The 23,094-nt window shown below is 39.9% G+C and overlaps 1 protein-coding gene across 1 annotated transcript in view; it reads right to left on the minus strand.

Moving 5' to 3' along the window:
- radil (Ras association and DIL domains) overlaps positions 1–22,648 on the minus strand; it is a 37,597-nt gene extending 14,949 nt beyond the window's left edge. Inside the window, 12 exon segments of the mRNA XM_055158296.1 lie at positions 4,987–5,110; positions 5,625–5,741; positions 6,535–6,647; positions 8,382–8,533; positions 11,164–11,201; positions 12,709–12,839; positions 13,297–13,984; positions 15,362–15,550; positions 16,908–17,023; positions 20,226–20,330; positions 21,868–22,375; positions 22,565–22,648. Of these exon segments, the coding sequence (XP_055014271.1) occupies positions 4,987–5,110; positions 5,625–5,741; positions 6,535–6,647; positions 8,382–8,533; positions 11,164–11,201; positions 12,709–12,839; positions 13,297–13,984; positions 15,362–15,550; positions 16,908–17,023; positions 20,226–20,330; positions 21,868–22,375; positions 22,565–22,648 (2,365 nt within the window).
- Positions 22,649–23,094: the final 446 nt, after the last annotated feature.

Below are 23,094 nucleotides of genomic sequence, written 5' to 3' on the forward strand. Positions count from 1 at the left end.
GGGAGGGGGCCGGGAGAGTGAGGTACACATGGAGAGCAGGGGTTTCTCCTTCTCCCTGTGCTAAACACGTGATCTGTCCTGTCTACTTCCGCTAATGAAGACATATGGTTGGGGTAAAAACAGTACGTGTGTGTGGGGGGTTAAAGGGGGGCGTGTGCGTTTGTGTTTCGACGGGCCATGGTTTAGTCAGCTGTTTTGGGTAAAGGTCACATATTATGCTTTATTCAGGCTTTTATATATAGAAAAGTAGCTTTGGATATTTCCTACGCCCTCTGCTGGCTACAGATGAATGAAATAGCACAAGGAATTAGCAATATGTCATAGAAGGCATGAAGAAATGACTGTTAGACAATGACATTTGCACCGGATTGGCTCTTTGGTTGTTAAAACACTCATGGTTGAAATTCCAAATACGGACCTCAGCTCCAAATTCACCCCCATAACCTGTTGGCCTCGATGAGCTTCATTTGACTGATGCTGAATGCTATGGGTGACGTCACCCTCACTTAGTCCATGTCTTTATACAGTCTATGGGATGTACCACATTTTAGAATTCATAAAGGCATTTCTTAAGTATAATTGTAAATCATTTTTCTGTTTGCGAACCAGAAAATAACACTGGTGCAATGTTAGCATGCTAGTTGTTGTCAGCATTATCATGATTGTAAAACTCCAGTCTGGCCTCTGAAATGGTAAATGGTTACATTTTTAAACAGTGATTTTCTACTTTCAAGGTACTCAAAGCACTTTACAACAAGGAAACACTCACACCAGTGTACGCAGACACTGGGGACGAGGTGGGTTAAGTGTCTTGCCCAAGGGCACAACAACAGCATTTGTCTGTGGGAGCTGCCAACTGCCACCGCCAACGTGTGGGTCAATGGATCTGACCGCTCAACAAGTGAGGTTATTTTTCGTCAAGAGCGGGATTCAAACCACCAATGTTCTTACCAACTGAGCTACTGTTGCCTGAAGGTTGAGAAATCTGCTCATAGTTTGCTGTGGTGAATAATTATAATTAGGATGCTAGAAATGTTAGAAAAGTGAGGAATACATTTGGACCGCTGCAAACTGTTTAAAATAAACTAGTTCTGTTTTTCACATTTTTAATTAAGACAGTAAAAATTAGGTAGAGCATCAATAATGTTATTCTAGTAAATATATGTGGGCAACAATCTGGTTTGGCAATGATATAATAACTTAAAGAAGGACTATTTTGGTTCTATGGGGTATTAACTGCTAACACCATCACCATGTTACATTTAGTTTTGAAAATGCTATATTTCCCAAAAACAACATAATCAACATATTAACATGCTTTATAAGTTTCACTTTTGTTTCTGATGCTCTGAGTGTCCCCCTCCCTTTGTCACCCCCCCTTCAGAGCACTATCACAACACAGTCAGCGTACATCCTGCTAATGAAACTACTGCACATCACATCCGGTTTCTCAAGTTGTTGTGTACAGTTTTGTATCACATTTTTGTATATTTATAGAGAATTGTTGTGGAAGCATGACTGACGTAGGCTTGTGGGCTGAGCATCGCACAGAATCATACAGCTAACCATAAGGAAGGTTCAGGAGAAATCACTAAATTACTGAAACACCTTCATGGATGCTTTTGATGAGGAAACATTACAACATGGTGCGAAGTGCGAAACAAAAACAAAAAAGATTTTGCGTAATACCTCCTCTTTGAGTTAATTAAACATGTAGTCAGTCTGATCTTGATGCTTATTATTAGGGCTGGGTATCATTGAGAAGTTGGCGATACGATACATATCTCGATACATAGGTCACGAGATGGCACTCGATACAGTGAGCTTTCATTTCGAAATGATATACTGTATTTCAAACTGATTTGATACAGTCCAATAAAAATAATGGCAAAATGATGGCTGTGATACTAAAAGTCTTTGTTGTGCACAGTTCATATGAAACTAGGAGTGTAACAATATCCAAGTCTCACAATACGATATTGTCATGGGATGAACCTCATGGTATGATATTTATTACAATATCGTGGGAAAGCTCACTATATGGTGGGGAGGCTCACGATTAGAGATGTAACAATATCCAAATCTCTCGGTACGATATTTTCAAGATATTCATCACATGGTACGATATTTATTGTGATATTTTGTGGAGGCAAACAAAAATGTGAATATGCAACTTTTTCCTCTTAAAATGCCTTAACAAGACTTCATCCAAAGAACTAAAACTTAAAAGTGCTTAGAACTAAGGATGTATCAATAATCGAAATATCGTGATATTGTATCATCAAAAGTCTCACAATAATATCGTAGACTGTCACAATATACCAAATCACAAGTTTCTTTGCTTAAATGCAAGGTTTTATAGTAGCAACAGCTTATAAACATCGGGAACACATATATAACAACATGAAGAAATATGTTTTTGCTTGAGCTCTTGGGATTATGACGGTAATAACCCACACCAAAATCCTGTCAAAATTTTAAAAGCAAAAAAGTGTCCCAGCCTCTTCAAACTATTGCAATAAATATTGTACCGTGAGATTTGGATATCATTACATCCCTGGAATATGTCAGTAAATGTTGTACCAAATGACTGGTCAAAGCATTTTGTTGTGTCAGTCTTGTTATTATGAATATCATGAGCTTTCCCACGATATCGCAATAAATATCGTACCGTGGGGTTCATATCGTGACAATATCATATCGTGAGACTTGGATATTGTTACACCCCTACTTAGAACAGTTATTTCTTCTTGTAGTCTGCACTGAAATGGAGCATGGTCTATGTAATTCTCTCTGTCTTTTTTTAACTATTGCTGCACTGTAACTATTAATTTAAGCAGAGACTTGTAATTCAACATATTGTGATGGTCCACGATATTATTGTGAGAACTTTGACGATACAATATCATGATATTTCGGTTATTGTTACATCCCTATATGAAACACAAACATTTTAATCATCAAAACAGTGAATATGTCAAATGTGTTGCATAAACGAGTGTCCTTCCTGTAGCACTGTAACAAAATTATTTAGTAAAATATACCAAAATATACTCTTGGCAGTATATCGATACAGCAGCCCACGATAGTGATACTGTATCATCACATTAAATGATATATTACGATATAGCGATAGTTCAATATTTTTGCACACCCGTACTTATTACTGTGAATTTCTTATTAGTTTTTATTCTGCTGCTAGGACAATACATCCTTACAGATTTCCCTAATATTAACACATACAGTAGCTGTGGTTTATTGGCTGTATTTAGATTGCCTTCACAAACAAATGAACAGCCTTGTAGCCCTCTAACCTTCACGGTACCCTTCCTCCCTCCCCCCTTCTGTGTCTGTGTCTCACCCGGGATGGCCAGATGGATGGAAGGAGGCACAGGAGGCGCAGGAGGATGAGAGGAGCGAGGGATGAGAGGAGGAATGGAGAAGTGTGGGGGGGGGGTTTAGAAGGGCATTGAGGACAGTGTGGAGTGTGGGTTCGTCTCAGTCAAAATGCTGACAAGGGCACCAGGATTCTAGCAGGCGTACATGTTGGTTTTCAGTGCTTTGAGACATTAGAGTTGTCAGAAGCATCAAAAATCAAATACTTGTTGTTAATAAAACTAGTGTCGATCCTAGACACTTATTTGAGCAGGTATCTGTACTAACAAAGTCACATTCTCAGGATAGAAATTAACCTTTCCTGAACAGCTTTAGAATGCTCTTGAGCTGATCAGAACAAATATATGACCACATACGCCCATGGACCACTATGGAACCTACCGGGACTGTTGAGGGATTACACAGATATAAGGCCACATGGTAATATAAAAGAAATGACAATGATTTAATGCTGATGACATTCTATTGCCTAAAGAGTGTTTTTAATTATCAACAATGACATGGTATCGAAATTGTTAGTATCCAGTCTAATCCTTAGTATGAAAATCAATGAAATTTTAGTATTGTGACAACCCAAGGGGACATGGCAAACCATGTATCATTTGTTCATTTGTTTTTTAATATAAAACCAAAAATAAGAAAACGAAAAAACAACAGTTTTCTTTATTATTTATCTCCAAAACCAAAATGAAAAAACGGATAATGATTCGTTTTTTCAGTTTTCGATTTTGTGTTTAAATGAAGAATGGAAAAAACGGATAATGGCCTTTTCCCGTTTACGTGACTTCCGTGACTGTGATGCCAAACTGAATCAGGACTGAACCAGGACTGATCCAGGTCCGGGACCAAACCAGAACCAGACTACGACTGACAGACAGTTTAAAGCACGGAAACAGGAAACGGCAGTTATCTGTTTTTTCCATTATTCATTTAAACACAAAATCAAAAACTGAAAAAATGTATCAGTTTTTTCATTTTGGTTTTGGAGACAAATAATTAAGAAAACAGTTATTTTTTTGTTTTCTTATTTTTGGTTTTACATTGAAAAACGAATGAACGAACGCTACACGGATTCATGACATTGACTTACATTCTTTTCTAACCTTAATCTGGGGCTGTGTGATTAATCAAATTTGAAGTGAAATTCACTTTCTAATTGTCAGTGATTTATGGAGAGGCTCACAGCCAATCCTCTGTCAGTGAAAGCATGTGGTATGGAGTTCAGACTTTGGAGGAGGATATTTACTAAGTTTGTGTTAAACTGTCATTTTAAAAAGTGTGAATTGTTTATGTTCAGAAATGTATTCTGAAACCCCTCTTTACTTGTTTTTAAATTAAGAACAAAAGAGAACAAAACTTTTCCTATTTATCTAACATTTGCCTAAACCATAACCTATTTTAACCTATATCTGAACATTAAACCATGTTGCTGTTGATCTAATAATAAAGAATTTACATCATGGGGACCACCTATTTGTTCCTATAAGAAAGACAGGTTGCTATAAAGTGAGTGTGTATAATGTGATCAATGAATGCACACACACACACACACACACACACACAGACACACAGGCCCATCCCCTCTCTCACCTTTGTCCATTAGCTGGTTAAACAGGGACACATTGGAGAAGAAGAACAGATAAGCGAACATCTGAGCCTGGATCTCCGGGTGGACCTGGTAACCCTGCAGCAGCTCCTGGGTGCTCTGAAAGACCTGGGCACACGCAATGAGGATTATGTGATCATCTGGACGCTACACAAAGCATATTACTAATATCTAACAGTTAATATGTTCCGTATTCAAATTAATTAATCTTCACATTTAAAACATTTAGATTAAACTGGGATATCCAAATTTTATTGCCAAAACTCTTTGTGAACCCCCCACGATGTTCTGCATACCCCCAAGATGACCTGAACCACAGTTTGGGAATCATTGTTATATCACCCAGCTTTAATGCCAAGATATAAATTAAAGGCCATGTATCCTATTTCTTCCATGTATTTGATTTACCTCTCCTCAGTACAGATGTGCAGGTGAGCCCGGGGCTGTCTGTGTCATTCAAAAATCATTCATGTCATTCTTTTTCTCTGCTGTTACCAGTACATGTTTGAAAATAGTCTTTTTTTAAATTTTTTTTATCCAGCATCAGATTTACAACACATTAGTATAGCTTGTTTGCTTTGGGGTATTTTTTTCTGGAAAGACTGGACAAAAAGTAGCTGACCTGTAGGACTCTGCGCACAGGCTCAGGGAAGCCCACTCCTCCTTTCCAGCAGGGCTCTGAGCCGTCCACAGGGAATGGGTTACAGTCCAACAGGCCCGGCAGCACCACGTACAGAGCCTGTGCACACAAGTCACAAGTCACAAGTCAGACCAGCTGTTTTTGTTACAGTGGGACTAAACACCTAAACTCTGCCCACAAGAGCACTTCAAATAGATCTGCTAAACTGAGCAGTACCTGAGGACTAAAAAAGAGAATGAGAGATAGGAGGGGTGGGGTGTAATTGGGCTAACAGGTATCCACACTTCAAACTCCACTCCTGCAACCAGGTGTTTATAAGGTTTTAGCGTTAAACCTTACAAGGTGTGATGTGTGAGAAGTTTCATTAAGCTAAAAATGACAGATGTCCAGTGAGCACTATTGTTTCATAAAAATCACTGATATAAACCTGATTGGACGGTACTGTCTGAATCTGTCAGACTCTCTGTAAAAAACACAGAGGGATATCAATTTTGGTAAAATGTACTAGCCTGCCACATCATTATTTCACTTTGATTTTCAGGGTGTCTATAAAATGAAGCCCTCTGTGAGCTCAAAATGTTATTTCCTTTAAAAGAAGTGGAATCCTTTTGTTCCTAAGACATTGCCCTGTTTATATTTGTATAGATATCCAACATATTTTGTACACATTGCGATCTGATGTGTTCTCAAAGTGTTCATTTAATTATTTTGAGCAGTATTTTTTCACAGCAAGACTTTTCTCTAGTTCTCCACTTAAGTAAATGCTATTCCTGCTTAAACGAAAATGATAAACAACGAAAGTGCAAATTAATAAAACTGTTACAAAAAATTAGTTGACAAGAAAATGTTTCAAGCAAGTCAGTCCTATAAAAGGTAGCCTACAATGGTTTACCTTGGTGATATAGTAAACACACTGTTGAAAGGTGTACATGATGACCTCCTCCAGGATGCTCATGGCTTCCTCATTGGCTGAGATGGTCGCCGATAGCAGCGACTCCTTAGACCCTGGACACAAGCAAGATACAGAACAGACAGAGAAAGAGATTACTTGTATTGCAATCTCTGACACTTTATTTCCAGTTATAAAGAAAAAAAAAATGTTGATTTATGATTTGACATTGGCATTTGAGAGAAGACCGAAATATATATGTCTAAACAAATCAGTGAATCTCAGAGAACCTGTTTGTAGAGGTCTGAACTACAGCGATAGCACTTAAAAAAAAAAAAAAAAAAAGAATAAGACCCCAACAGGCCATTACTGATACTTTGAAGCTGATGTCATCAGCATTCCCCTGCAGATGTGATGCTACCAGGAGGCACTGCTCTGTCTGTCAAGTTGACTCAAAGTTTTACTCTAAACAAATCTGACCATAAAGAACTGACTTTAAATCCATTTTGAATTTCTTGATGTCTTGAGTATTAAAACTTTTTGGCAATGTTTCCTAATGTGTACATTGTGCCACCATGGTAACTGCTGAACATTCTGCCATAGACATACTGTACATGCAGAAGCCCCCATCTCAAAGTTGTTAGTCTAGAGTTGTTAAGTGTGATGTTCCGGGCAGGGCTGAGAATAGATTTATTTTTTTAGGTCTATATTTATATTTTTGTCCATTGCTGCTTAATATACACATAATCAGTAGAACATGATGTGGGTAAAATTAATAGCCTAATCATTTTAAAATGTACATCAGTCACATTATTATACTATGTTCAAATCAGGGTCAAGCAGCTTTTTCCTCTACACAGCAGATATTTTCTGATACATTTTAACATTAAAGCTGACTCTGGTGTGAGCAAACTCAACTGTCCAGCTTCCCATCTGTGTGTAATAAACTTCACTCTGTAACCTGTGTACTTTGTCCATGGAAGTCATATGGACAAAGGGCACAATAACCTTGGCTTGCCATATGTTTAGATCATGTCATGGCAAAACCAGTTGTGTCATGACGTTTGCCAAGATAGTTTCCTCCTTCAGTTAGACTTGTGCTGAAGACAGAAGAGTCTGAGGAAGAGTACACTGTGTGTGCATCTGCTCCGTGCTCCTCACAGCTCGCATGGCGCTGTGGCGTAAAGACGCATGGAGAGAGAGAGGGGCGAGTCAGATCCAAATGAATGAACTCAATTCAGAGCGCTGAAAATTCGAGGTAGAGCAGATTAAATATTAAAAAATACACAGTCTGACCCAGAAATAAATTAAATTAAGTGGTGGTGATAATTTGAGTCTAGACTCAATTATTTCAGTGGGACTACTTTTCTGTGCTTACTTTCACCCCTGCTTCCAGATACATGATCTGATTGAAAACAATGAACATGTTCCTCACATTAAAAATAGATTACAGACTTTTAAAGCTAACAAAGTCATAAGCATAGATCTATGGTTATAACTAAGACAGAAAGTGTATGAGGGAGTCTGAGGTAAGAAGACAGGTTAGGCAAAGATAGCATTAACGGTAACTGGAAGCTGGTGAGATATATGTGCTAGTAATCCTACATTATGATAAATTATTACAACATTATTTACATATTTGATACAATTTGTGGTTAAACATGGGCTTTTGAAAGGTAAATGTCTGTTGCTTGATGCATAAGGAACAAAAACAAATACAGAAATCAAGTGACATCATCACTTAATAACTCTATTGCCTAAATAATAACAGCATTTAGCTAATTGCAACAATTCAAATAGAGATTTAGAATGGATTGCAGTGAATGTTGAAATAACAGTTGCAGTCCCACCCTGCATGTTCTCGATGCTGTGTGTGTAGGCCGGCGTGCGCTGCTGGATGAAGTAGAGGATCTCAATGGAGTTGGACATCCAGAAGAAGATGGTCTGTAGGTCTGGCACCAGGTCTGAGATACTGAGGAGGGACAGGGAGGCGGGGTCCTGGCTGTAGAGCGCACAACACAGAGGCACTTTAATAGTATACAATACTATTTTATACTATAGCAAGTGTTACACACCCATACACACAGTTTAGCAAATCTTATTTTAATAGTATTTAGACTTTTTAAAACATTTTCTTAGGGAAGTGAGAACATAAAATCTCCACAAAGAAAGAAAGGGTCTCAAATTATTTAACAGCTTAATTTAAAGTGGGACTGAAGACCTAAACTCTGCCCATAACCACATTTTAAATAGAGCTGCTAAACTGGGCAGCCCCTGGAGGACTAAAGGGGAGAGTGGGGTGGAGCTAGGTTGTTTGTATCCTAGCAGTAATCTGGCCAGTCATGCATGATGTCACCAACAACTGGAAACTTAAGCACAAACTTAAATTTAGGCATTTTTGACTACAAAGCGGCAAATTCACTAGTCAAAAAATGACTAGGAACAGTAGATAATGCTATAGCAATGTCATAGAGAGTTCAGTAGAGAAAAAATATTTAGCTTTTAGTTTCAGGTCAAATAAAACTCACAAGAAATTACATAGCCATTTTCTGTTTTTGTCCAGTTCCAATTCTAATTCCAATCACTCCATCACAATAAAATGAAAGATACTCATACTGCTGCACTGCTACTGTAACTGCTACTACTGCTACTATTACTACTACACTACTACTGCTACTATAATAATGAGGGCTTGCAATTTTCTCTCTCGCGTCTCAAACATAGACTGTATATAAATGGACATAGCTAACACAATAGCTGCCACATTCCAAACAGGAATTTCTGATGATACTTCTACCCTTTGACCACCAATAATCACTTACTCACAACACATCCATCATAGTAGGCAAAGTGGGTTAAGTGTCATGCCAAAGAACACAACAACAGCCACTATTGGTACTACCTTTACTACTCTTAATACTAGGGGTGTGCAAAAATATTGCAATATCGACATATCGTATCAGTTAATTTGAGTGTCAATATCGTGGGCTGCTATATCAATATTTCGCCAAGGTATATTATTCTAAATTATTTTGTGTAAAAGCTACAGTTGTGTTGACATTTTCATTGTTTTGAGTAAAATTGGTGTTTTTCATATTAACTATGCATAAATTTAAATGGTCACATTTTTCTATACCGCTTTTCCACCTTCAAGGCACTCAAAGCGCTTTACAACAAGGAACCACTCACCCATTCACACACACATTCACACACCAGTGTACGCAGACACTGTGGGCAAGGTGGGTTAAGTGTCTTGCCCAAGGACACAACGACAGCATTCATCTGTGGGAGCTGGAATCACACCAGCCAACCTGTGGGTCAGTGGATCTGACCGCTCAACCTGTGATGTTTATGTCGAGAGCTGGAATCGAACCGCCAACCTTCAGATCAGTTGGCGAATGCTTCTACCAACTGAGCTACTGCCGCCCAATTTAATGGATTTAGTAGACTTTTAGTATCACACGCAGGATTTAGCTTTTGTTTTTCACGGAACCGTATTGAATCGATCGAAATATATCATATCAAATCATATTGAATTGAAAGTGGCCCATGTATCGAGGTATGTATTTAGGTATGTATTAGGGCCCAGTCAAGCAGAAGTAAACAGCAAGGCCAAAAAATCAAGTTAATGCATCTGATATAAAAATGTATTCAACAGATAGCATATGTACTCTAATTTATGAAACTGTTTACCTTTTTTCTGTACCATTTTTGGTTCTAAAGTTACATATGTTTTAAACAGACCATGTATGAAACATGGAACAAAAATTATTTCCAGACCTGCAAATCATGTAAATAAATGGATGTATTTCATCATATCTTGTGTTATTTGATCTTTGAACTGTTGATGAAGGTACATGATTTAAAAAAAAAGTATTTAAAATGATAAAAATTTGCTTGGAAGGACTGACATATTTTACATTATTTGAAGTAATATTAAAGTATTCGGAAGAAAAAAGCTGACAAATTATGGAAAATCATGCACCTTCTACTTGTTTGCACAATTTTCCCGCCGTTACTTTTCCCTCCGTTACCATGACCTTTCTTAATAAAAAATCTTATTACTCAAATGTAAGAGGTTTTTCAGCCTAATCTTGTACCATATGGTAGAAAACTATATGAAGCAAATATTCAAACCAGTTTGTTAAGGATATGTAAGTGAGAACCGCTAGTTATCGCTGTTTGTATTTATTGTCCAAAAAGTGCTGCATATTTCATTCCCTCCGTTACTAAAATGAGTTTTTTTATTTTGTGTCAACAACTTGAAAGAATATCGCAGGGTTAACTTTACCCTGTTGGAGTGTTAACTCTTTCCTACATTCCGATACCTTACTTATTTCACTAGTCCCTCTAGTTTCTGAATAAGAGCTATTTGAATGTAAAAAATCTGCCCGTTTCCCTCCGTTACCGCTTGACCGGACCCACTTGCAACTTCTTAAAGATACCCAGCCTTACGTAATACTACACCTAATAATAGGCTTAAAAAATTTGGTTTGGGAATCTTAAAATATGCATTTGTGTGACTGTCCTTAAATGTAACTTGAGTAGTTGAACTTATGGAACACCCCCTCACAGCACATGCCTCTACAGCTCCACGTGTGTGCTCTGACACAGTAGTAAAAGGATACTCACTGCTGAGCTTGCTTCTGTGCCAGCTCCTTTGTCTTCTCCTGTAAGACACACACACACAGACACATGCACACACACAGACACAGACACACACACACACACAGAACACTCTTATTAAGGCCTCATGAATGTTTGAGCGTGTGCGTAGGAGCTGAGAACTATCACATGTCCATGGCCATGACCCACACTGCCCCACTGCTCCAGATAGAACAGCGGGGAGACACATCAGCCAGTTAAAGTGCCTGTGACAGTTTGGACTAATCATTTTCCACTGTCTAAACTGGGACAACACACAAAATCACCGTTTAGTGTTTGAAAGAAATGTATGTTATGGAAATCACTGTAACCGATGGCCATATTTCTACATTCACCTGTAACTAATCGATTGCAATCAGTTGCAATGACATTACAGGCCTTAACTTAATTTTTGCCATGTATTTGAGCAAAATAAGGTCAAAATACGTCTGCTGTATTCTGTCTGTATCTAATTATAAAGCGATAGTCAGGAAGTGCAAGGTTAGCATACTAGTTGCCAATAGCAATACAATGAACAGCACAAGTAAGTCTCTGAAAGTTGAGAAAAGATCAAGGTAATTCAGGAATAACTTTGGACCACTGCAAAAATGTTTAAAAGGTACTAGTTATGTTTCTTTCACATTTTTGAGACAGCAAGTATCAAGTACAGCGCCTTTAAACAACAAAACCTAAAGTGTGAGTGGTTAAACTGTAAACTGGATAATGGTTAACCCTTTAGATGCACAGTGGGGGGCACAGACAGGTATTAACTGGTGTAACAGAATACATGTGATCCAGCTGTTTAACTATTCACTGAGCTGTCGTGGTTAGATAAGGTGGGATAAGGTTGTCTGGTTCCACATGAGCTCATCTTCACACCAACGCACCACTGGCCAGAACAAAAGCACACAAGCTTCACTGTCTGCTCTCAAGAATAAGGAAGGAACAATACAAAACCTATGATATTATTAGTAGGGCTGTACAACATGAGAAGAAATGTGTGATTTTGGATAACTATGTTATTGCAATATTTTACAGAAGCATTATTGCTTCATTGCATTTTCCATGAAGAAAAGCAGGCCAATTTACTGGCGACGGCTGTGAAGTTTTTCGATTTTAATTTTAATGCAAGAAAGATTAGATTAATGCCATACAGTGGAAGATTTCAGGCAAAGCAACAACATACCAGTGAACATAAATAGGTGGCAAAGTTCTTTAGTGCACCTAATCCTTAATTAAAGATAAAATAAAAACCTAAACAAGCTCAAACAAGGTTAAAGCAGGACTCAACAAGGATAATAATTCATAAATACATTCTAAAGCACACATATTATGCAAAATTGCCATGTTATAACTTGCAGGTGTATTTGGCTTCATTTGCACTGGTCAGAATATACAGGGTTCAAAAAATCATTGCCACATGATGCCAGACAACCAACTGTAAGTCTGTGCAGTACTCTAATGAATTATTACCGTAATGTAACATAAAAGCACCCTTATAACCTGAGCCAGTGGAGAGAGGGAAATACTGACCCAAGCAATGGTCTGGATCCTGCGCACGATCTTGAGCAGCAGCTTCCCAAAGCTCCCAGGAGGGAAACTGGAGGCAGAGTGCTGTATGCACAGACACAGCAGGTAGGCCGTGGTCAGCTTGTGGTCGTCTCCTGAAATACACAGACAAATGCTAGTCATCACATCTATTATTATCCAAGTAACAAAGCTTTATCAGAAATATATAATTGTCAGTTTGGTTAGTGTAAAAAAATGCAATGTATATTTTCAATAAGGTTCTCTATAAACTGGGGCCATGCAGTTAATAAATTTAACAGTGATTTATTCAGATTTTTAATGGTCAGTGATCAGCTTGGGTCTTTTCAATAGAGGGCTACAGTCAACTGTAGAGTACAGTCGATTAATCGGTCAATGGTGTCTTAGTTGGCAAAATTGGTATTAGTCATCTAACTAATATAACAGCAATTTTAATCTGCATTTTTTTTCATAAAAATTTTATTTCCAGGTAAGATTATAGAAATATTTAATAGCAACAGTCTCTTAGTCAAATAGTCAAGTGATATGTTTTTCTTTAGTCTGCTACAGCCCTACTGGATTGTATATACAAACCTCCAGGTTCGATGAGCGACACTATCCTGTTTAAGAGCTGGTCTTCGTGCGCCTGCTCAAACTCCAGCTGTAATCGTCTCTTCTGCCCCGCCCCTCTGGCCCCGCCCCCCTCCGGTCCTGCCCCGCCCACACTGAGGGGTGTAGCCACAGCCAGTCCCACTGCCGTCCCAATGCTGCGGGGCTTGACCAGGTGTGGCTTAAAGCTGCGTCTGACTGCGGGCACACTGGACACCTGGCCCGCTCTGTCCTTCAGCGCAGAGCCACACATCTTACACACCTGTCCCCCATCGCCCTCCTCCGCCCCCGCCTCGTACAGCTGTCCCAGGGAGCGCAGGCGGGCAAGGGTCTGGGCGGGCAGCGGCTTGGATCCTGTCGGGTCCTTGTACAGAAAGATATAGTGCGCTCCAAAAGAAAGCAGGTCCCCGTGGCGCAGGGTGGTGGAGCGCTCGCAGCGGGAAAAGTTGACCAGCACGGTGGCGTTCAGCACGGGCTCCACGGCGACGCTGAAGCGCTCTCCAGGCTCCTCCCCCTTTGCACTGTTGCCATGGCGGCGGGGAGCGGGAACCTTCCGGAGGCGACAGTGCAGGGGCATGATGTCCGGGGAGAAAAGGCAGATGTTGGGTCGAGCTGAAGGGGTCTCCTGTCCCACTGTGTGCTGCTCTCTGTTCAGCAGGTACACCAGGCAGTCCTGCAGCACACACACACACATTTTATACTGCGCTGTAATAGCTCTGCACCAGTATTTATCCCGAGGCACTGCTAACAAGGCCCAAATCCTCTGTGAACAACACTGTGTTAGCTGTTGCATTGGTTGTACAGTGCCAACCATTCTGTTCTTAAGGTCTCTTCTATTAAAGGCTCAATAAAATACATTGATTTGAAAGCATTTTTTTAATCTTTAAACTATATTTTTAAAGATCTTATATTACACAAAATTGATTCCTGTGTGCTTTAAACCATGTTAGAATGTTGTTACATCATCAAAAACATTTCATTCACACATGTTTGAGTAATCCTTTATTATTAGTCTGTAAAAATGCTTTGTTCCACCATGTGTTTTCTGTAACTCAACCATCACGTATATTTGCAATGAAGAAACATAGGAGGAAACACAGACTAAAATGAAGAAATCCAAGGCTCTCCGAGGCATGTGGGAAGGCTGGTATTCCTTTTAGCTAAATGATTATGTCTGGTAAAAATAGGATCGATCTGAATGGAAATTTGTTGGCTAGCAAACATCCTCAACATGCAGAATTGGTCAAGTCCTCCACCTAATCATGACCAAGATTAGCTCAAGATCTGGAGATGTCCCACAGCTCCTGACAGGTTACCCCAGCAACATTGAAGAATGGGACAAATCTCCCTATGGGTATAATACAGTGCACCCTAACCATCGAGAAACCACTTAAACAGCTGCATCCCACCAAAACAAGCATTGCTGCAAACACATCCAGATGAAAAGACTGTCAAAACCATATCATTTAAACTATAGAAAAGCCATAGAAAATTGCTAGACCTGCTGACTGATTAGTCACCTAAAAGGGGGGGTGGCAAAGCACTAAAAACTATTATATATCTCTATGCACCTGACCCAAACTGCAAAAAACAACTATCTACAGAGAAAAAGTACTAGAAAAACAATATAATTTAGTCTGCCTTTCTACAAATAAATACCACAAAATACAAAATGTTTAGCTAATTCACTCACTCACCTCCTTTCTGTCGCTGTTCCATATAAATCCATACAATCTAAATAAAATGATCAGTCAACTAATACAAATTTTGGCCAGCTGCAGTCCTAATAGAAAGAGCTGCCAGTTATAGTAATTAAAATCACATACTGGTCATTCAGCATAAGAAAACAGCTCAGAGAGAGAGAGAGACAGAGAGAAAGCGTCCGCCATCTTGACAGTTACAGCTACATGACACCCTCCCCTGACTGTAATCGATTCAGTCCCGACACTTTGGAGAAAATCAATCCCCAATGGAGCTATACCAGATGCATTGTATGAGCTGACAGTAAAAGAGAGATCTGGCCTGGCTGGTGTCCCACAGGCTGCCTGACCTGGCGGTTGTATCCCTGTAGCAGCAGCAGGTGAGGGGACTGGTACAGCGAGTGGCGCACCCCTCCTCCTCCTCCTCCTCCGTGGCTGCTGTCCTCTTTCCTGCGACCGCTCGACACCTCTCGCTCTCGGGATCGCAGAGGCCCGGGCAGCGTGGAGTAGTACCGCTTTGGCTCGTCACCCACTCCCAGCTGTGAGTCAGTCCACAATATGTATCTTAGTTACACAAGTTTTTAGTATCGATGTGCAGACCTGGCTTATTTCTTCTTCTTGTTTTCTAAGGTGTTAATAGGTTGTATATTACACATTAAAATTGATTCTTGTGAGTTTTGAGCCATGTTCTAAAGCTTTTATCTCATCTAAAACATACCTGGAGTTGTGTTTTGTTTCATTCACACATTTGAGTAAGCCTTTATTATTAGTCTGTTTACATCTCCAAAGCTCAAAATTCTGTGTTCCACCTTGTGATGTCATGTAGTGGTAGTTCTCATGTTAACAGCTACCTTTTACTTTTAGGCCCTGTCCACACTAGTACGTATTCAAGTTGTTTTCGTTGTGGATGCAGTGTTCGTCCACATTAATCTGATTGAAAATGGCTCCAGAGACGGAACGATCTGGTGCCGCCAGCTCCCACGAATTCATTTGAGTACGGATCTGATCCGGCACTGTGTGGACACCTGAAAACGCTGATATGCTGATGTAGGTCTATGTACCGTCAAGTAAATCACCGCTAAAAAGCTAAGAGGCTAGAATATATTAATATATATACGGTCTATGTATGACCTGCAGACGTATAATCTCTGAAAAGTTTCACATGAACCATCTTCAACGTGACAGAACCACAGAACAGACCAAACCATCAGCAGAACACCCCTCTGTCACAGAAAGAACACTGATTCCACTGAGTCGTGTCCTTTAGTCCGACAGAAGCTGAACCACATCAGCGCACAATAGCGAGCTGTTTTTTGAGCACTTAATTTATGCAAATTAGCCATGCGGTTTTAAGTTTCGTTTCTGTAAAATGTAAACAAATCTGCTCAAAGCTGTGTGGATAGGGAAGGATTGCGGACTCAGAAACAACGTGTGTGGACGCAAATCATTTCCAATACGGTGATATGCAGATTAGTTTCAGTGTAAACAGGGTCTTAGTTCAGTAGAGATTGGAAATTCCAGGGTTGAAATTATCCAGTGATTCTAGTGAAAGTGTATGGTGTTTAAAAACATAGTGGAGCACTTCCTGTATTACCACATGACATCACAAGGTGGAGTGTTTTCAGTTTGAGAGAAGAAATCCTAAATATGCTTGATGTGTGTTAAACATTCGTCAATAAAACAAAACACAAGCCAAAACATTATAACATAGATCATGGTAACAAAAAAATCTTAAATTAGGCAGTATATCGGAAATGTCATAAAATAAGCTATAAAATCTAGCAAAGACAAGTAAACAAATCAAATCTAGTCAAAATATTAACATGTACATTCATATTCTAAATTCATGTCATCACTTCATTCGGCTTGTAATACAGTGAGGAGGCTGGGGCCTACCTGGTTAAGGCTGGTCTCGCTCAGGCTGCGGCAGAGGGATGAGGTGCCGGAGCGGGGCAGGGTGAGTGTCCCTTTGGCTCTGTTCCTCTGGAGCTTGCGGGCCTGAGCGTTGATATCTGCGGGGAGCAGAGACCAAAGAGAGAGGGTAAGACAGACGAGAGGAGAATACACCGCAAAACTTGGCTGTCTACTGGAGTTAAATGACTTGGATTAGTAGTCTTTATTCTTTCATTACATGTAATAAACCAGAGCAGTTGTTCCAAAATTGGCTTGGACCTAGTATTGTCCTGGTTTAGTGCCAAGTCTTTTCCTAGAGCAAAAAAGGATTCAATAATAAATAGTAGAGGTGTAACAATATCCAAGTCTCACGATACGATATCGTCACAGTATGAACTTCACGGTACAATATTTATTGCGATAACTTGGGAAAGCTCATGATATGGTGGGGAGGCTCATGATTAGGTACATAACAATATCCAAATCTCTCAGTATGATATTTTCACAATATACGTCTCATGGTACACAGTATGGTTTTGTGGAGCTAACAAAACTGTTAACATGCTACTTTTTCCTCATAAAATGCTTTGACAAGAACTAAGATTTAAAAGTGCTTAGAACTGTCATTTCTTTATGTAGTCTGCACTGAAATGGAGCAAAGGATCATGGTCTATGTAGTTCCAGCAAAGGATCATGGTCTATGTAGTTCCCTCTGTCTTTTTTTATTGCTGCACCATAACTCTTAATTTAAGCAGACTTGTAATTCGATATATTGTGATGGTCCACGATATTATTGTGAGAACTCTGGCAACATGATATCACGATATTTTGGTTATTGTTACATCCCTAACAAATAATTTCGTCATAAACTACTCAGTGATTTTATTTTTCAATTTGTCAACTAGACAATCTCTTTTTTTCAAATTCAACCAGTTAAAGAGGGGGTACTGCGCTAAAAAAAAAAAAACAACTTCTACCATATTATAACATACCCTCACCAAAAACATCCCAACACGCTGATTTGTGATAGCACTTTGAAGAGTGAGCGGAGAGCAAAGGGAGGGAGATGTAGAGTGTCAAAAACGAAAGTGTCAGAAACGAAAGTGAAGCTTATAAAACATCTCAACGTGTTGTTCTAATCTAGGTGAACAATCACACAAGACACATGTCTTTAGTGAACCAAGAATCCCTACAGTGAAATAAAGAGGGTTTAGTTCTCTGATGTTAATATTCTGAATACAAGTCATTTAACACATTAGACAACAAATTTTTTGAAGTGTATAAATTTGAAAAATCAGACATCCCATAATAGACAGGTGGCACAGGTACATTTAACAATATGAACATTACAAGTCAAACAGTGAGTCAGGAAATGAAGGAGGACACATTTGAAGTGAATGAAACAGTGAATCCAACAGCCCCTGTGGTTGGATGACAGCTCACGGGACATGCAGGGCTCACACAAGGGTGGGCAACTCGGGAGAGCTACACCATCCGTAAGATTTCAAGCTAATTATCCTGGTCATGACATTAAATGCTTCAAACATACATGAGTGCATGTGCATTGTATTTGCAGATATACCCAACATCACTGTCACTAGTTTTCCAAAACTGATGTAGTAGCAAATTCTCTATTCAATTGTTAAAGAATGCAAATTATGCTAACTTGACTTTTTGAGTTTTTAAACATGTTAAACATTGTTCCCTCATTAAAACATACCCGGTTTCAATTATGCTCTGTAAAAAGTACTTTGCTTCTGAGCCTCACCAAACGCACATTTTCCCAGGATTGTCATAGACACCCTGCACATATCAGTAACTAGTTTAACATTATTTTGTGTAGCTTTTTGCTCAGATGCTAACTGAAGCTAGTACTTGTTATTACTAACTTATTATGATTTGTCACTCATGTATTTGTCAGGCTTACATTAAATAAATAAAAGGGGAAAAAGCCATCTCGAAATTTTGATATTTGATTGATAATGGGTCATTCCACGCCAAATCTCCGAATGCCCCCGCCCGACCATCTCAGATTTGACTGAAAAAATTAGAAGTTTTAATAATAATTTTAACTCCTTATAGTTTTATAATTAAAAAATATTTTGTCATCTCCCCCCTGACCTGTTTTGAGCAGAGTTGTCCGAGGAGCCACTTTCAGATTGCTGTATCTAAAAAATTATTTAATGTAGGTTCTTCAAATTTTCAAGGGTTAAAATTTGGCAAATGTACTTGTAGAATATTGACTTTCACACTTGTGCTTTTGATTTATCACAGATTTCTGGGGACTTAAATTTGCTTGAAAGTGCAATTTCAAAGACAGAGGTTTGATATTGAACATATACCTTCCACACATGCTGTGTACTTTGTATTTTAAAACTGAGCCTCTGTGATGAATGCTCTAGAAGATATTAAGTGTTAAAAATGGAAAAAATTAATTTGGTGCCATCTTTACCATGTTATAGCAAAAAAATGACAGCACCCACCAACATAAAATGGACTGTTTTAGAAAGACTAGATATCTGTGTGTTGTAAAGGTATCTAGCACTAATCTACGGAAGACCTTGAAAATTTGAAGGACCTACCTTAAATAGTTTTTTAGATACAGCAATCTGAAAGTGGCTCCTTGGACAACTCTGCTCAAAACAGGTCAGGGCAGAATTGACAAAATATCTTTTAATGACAAAACTATAAGGAGTTGGGAGCTAAAATTTGGAATTTTTCCTATTGGAAAGTGTGTGAACTTCTTCGAATTTTTTCAGTCAAATCTGAGATGGTCGGGCGGGGGCATTCAGAGATTTGGCGTGGAATGACAGTAATGCTAACCGACTGAGCTGGTTAGTTGGTCAGTTCTGGTCACTATCAGTGTTACTGACCTCACTTTCACCTCCATTATATTATTACAGTTGGGTTAGCACAGACATCTCCATCTTACGGAGTGTTCATTTCAAGTGTTCTGTTATCAATACTATTAAAGATCCATCTGTAACTCACTCTTCACTGCTTTATTTTAGCACGACTTGGCAAAAACCCCATAGGAATATAATGGGAGAAGAAATGGTAATGTCTGGAACGAGCCTGGAACTGTTGTGCATGGTGCCAAATTGCCAGTCATTAAAAAGTTATAAGTCATATCATGTTATTAAGGCTCTTATTAAAAATAGAATTCTGTCTCGCTTGGGCTGAGATAGTTTGATTAAGACCCACCCCTAGCACACGCACACTCGTCACAGGGAATGGGTTGTGTTGCCGTGGACGACACAGGTAGAGGTGGTATCCATGGTGATGACAGACAGCCCCCCCCTACCTGAGAACAGTCCCCACCTTTGGAGCCGGACTGTGGCACTCGGCCGGAGCGCAGTGGGGAGCTCCTGAGTTTGCCCAGCCCGGACCGACCCATTAGAGCGGCCAAGAAGTGAGGGGCTCGGCCTACAGCTGGACAGGGGAGGGGACAGGGGACAGGGGACGGGGGAGGGGACAGGTGACAGGGGAGGGCTCAGAGACACACCAGAGCACAGGGACAGCAGGCATGCACTGTGGAGCGGCACTGCACAAATAAACAGATGACTCGATTCTTTTGAGTGTATTTGAGTAGTTTGGACAAGTTTGGATTGATTTATTTAGTGGACAGCACAAATACGTAATGCAAGATTTCCTTCTTTTAAATAATAAGTCATTTGCTAATAGTTACATTAGAAATAAGAGAAAGTCTAATGAAACCAACCAAGAACGTAAAAATCTAACTTTATAATGAATACAACTTAACAAGCTTTGATAAATCAAACTAGACCTGAACTTTACAATTTCTTCAATCTTCAAATTATATTATTATATTTATTTATGCAGTGCAAAAGGGGAGGTGCTTAAAACAAAAGCTGCAATAAATAAGTTTTATACAGGATCTTCTGTCAACACCACATCAGTTAGAAAGCAAATCGGAGCATCTAAACTAAATGCTTTAACCTGAGTAACCTATGGCTAAAACAAAACATTAAATGATTATAAAAGTGTGTTGATACAAAATCCTGCAAAACCATTCTAATCCCCCATGTACGCTCACACAAGCAGAGGAGGAGAAAACCTACAAACAAAGAGACCAGAAACTGCAACACAACAATCAAAGTGTTAGTGACAAAATCAAGAAACTCTTCGATCAGAATTGTCCTGAATCTTCACCACATGTATAGGACAAACACTATACATAAGCCAGTGTCACTAAACAGCTTCAACATGGGGAGTAGGGATGCACCGATCCATACATTCTTGAGCAGAACACGAGAGACCACTGACATACTGAAAGAACCACCAGTCTCTGTTCAAAAGTTTATTTAGTTTGGAGGAAAGAAATATCAGGTATCAGTTGGTATTGAGGTTCGGTATCAGAAATGAAAGAGCTGGATCTGTGCATCTCTACTGTAAAGATGATAATCTAACCAAGAACCCAAACAAAACTTTTAACTCTAACTGTATAAATAACACTTAAAAAACATGTTTTGTTACTTTTCTAAAAGTATTCAAAACTCAGTATCCAGTGGATACTGTTGATTTCTTACAGCAGCACTTGTTCACTGATCCAAGTGAACATAATGAGCTGCTGTAAGAATATTGTACATTATTATACACTCTTACCTGTGTCTACAAACTACTGCTCTATCTGTACATTTCACACAGAACCCAGACCTGCTCAGTTACATAAGTACTAACTGCGTACCCTCTGAGTACTCCCTGAGTACTAGCTGAGTACTAGCTAAGTACTATCAGTGAGTGTCATTCATAAAAGCAGCTGAGGTGTGAGATCCATCAGTGTACTGTAGTGTAGGACTCATCTTTCACTCCCTCAGTCAGATCAGAGCTGCCTCTGCACTTTTACCACATTCACACTGGCCACACGAGGTGTGATCTCCAGCTGGAAATGACACTTCAGAGCAGAAGTGTCAGTACAGACCTGTGCGTGTATGAGCCTCACCTGCAGTGATGGTGTCCTTGTCCTTAGCATTGAGCTCCTCCACCTCAGCCCTCCTCCGGAGCTCAAAGCGCCGGGCATGTCCCTCTCGGGGCTTCCACAGCTCCTGAAGCAACAGAGGCTTCTCATTGTCCCCTAGGGCCCGTAAACACTCAGTCCTCCAGCTGACGCCTCCAACGCCCCCGCCCACCTCCAGGCGCCCAATGACATCACAGAGCACGTAGGAGTGCGCTGCGTCCTTGTTGAGGGAGTAGCGCTCCAGAGCCTCCTTCACCAGCTCCTGTGCACTGGAGCGGGGCGTGGCCAGGACGCTCTTGTAGTTGGCCCCCGCACAGATCTCATCTCCAAAGATCTTGAGGACCCCAGGGGCGGAGCTCTGGGTGGACAGCTCAGCAGGGTCATCAGGAGGTCGTTCAGGAGGCTCCTCTGTGGAGCGTCTGTCTCTGTCCCTGGTGTTAGTGCCCACCTCTGTGGGCACACGGTCCCGGTAACTCAGGGTACGGTACAGCACCTGTCAAAGCACACAGGAATCAGAGCTACTGTATATGTGCACCTGTCACAGCACACAGGAGTCAAAGCTCAGGAGGCAAACTGAATTTCTTTGAGTTATATTCGAAATGTTTTCCATGTGCCCTCATGTTTTTTTTCTTCTTCGTATCTGATGTGATTGAGTGGGACATAACTGCATTAGTGCTCATACCTGTGTGAAGGTCCTGCTCTGTCTCTTGAGGCGGCTCTTGGAGGGCAGGGACATGCTGGCCCCGGAGGACGAGCCGTAGAACATGGTGATGCCGGAGTCGTGCCGCCAAATCTGCACCCGCTGGAGTTCACACGGAGGAGATCAGAACAGCCCGGGTTGCATTGCTCTGTCACCTGTGACACTGCACACACATGACAGAGGGAACTTAGATTAACAATAAATATTAAAGTACCCATATTATTGTAATAATGTTGTTTCCTCATCACAAACACATTTTGTTTCATTCACACATGTTTAACACACAAACCTTGCATATTTAGGCTGTGTTCTTCTCTCAAATCGGAAACACTTTGTTCCACCTTGTGATGTCATGTGATAATACAGGAAATGCTCCACTGTGTTTTTAAACTCCAACATGTGAATGAAACAAAGCACAACTGCAGGCATATTTTTGAGGAGGAAACAACCTTCTAACATGTCTTAAAGCTCACAAGAATACATTTTGGTGTAAACTCTGACCTTTAAAAGTT

The sequence above is a fragment of the Boleophthalmus pectinirostris genome, unplaced genomic scaffold, assembly GCF_026225935.1.
Source record: "Boleophthalmus pectinirostris isolate CB_2022bp ecotype Guang Dong unplaced genomic scaffold, ASM2622593v1 HiC_scaffold_22, whole genome shotgun sequence".
Classification (NCBI taxonomy): domain Eukaryota; kingdom Metazoa; phylum Chordata; class Actinopteri; order Gobiiformes; family Gobiidae; genus Boleophthalmus; species Boleophthalmus pectinirostris.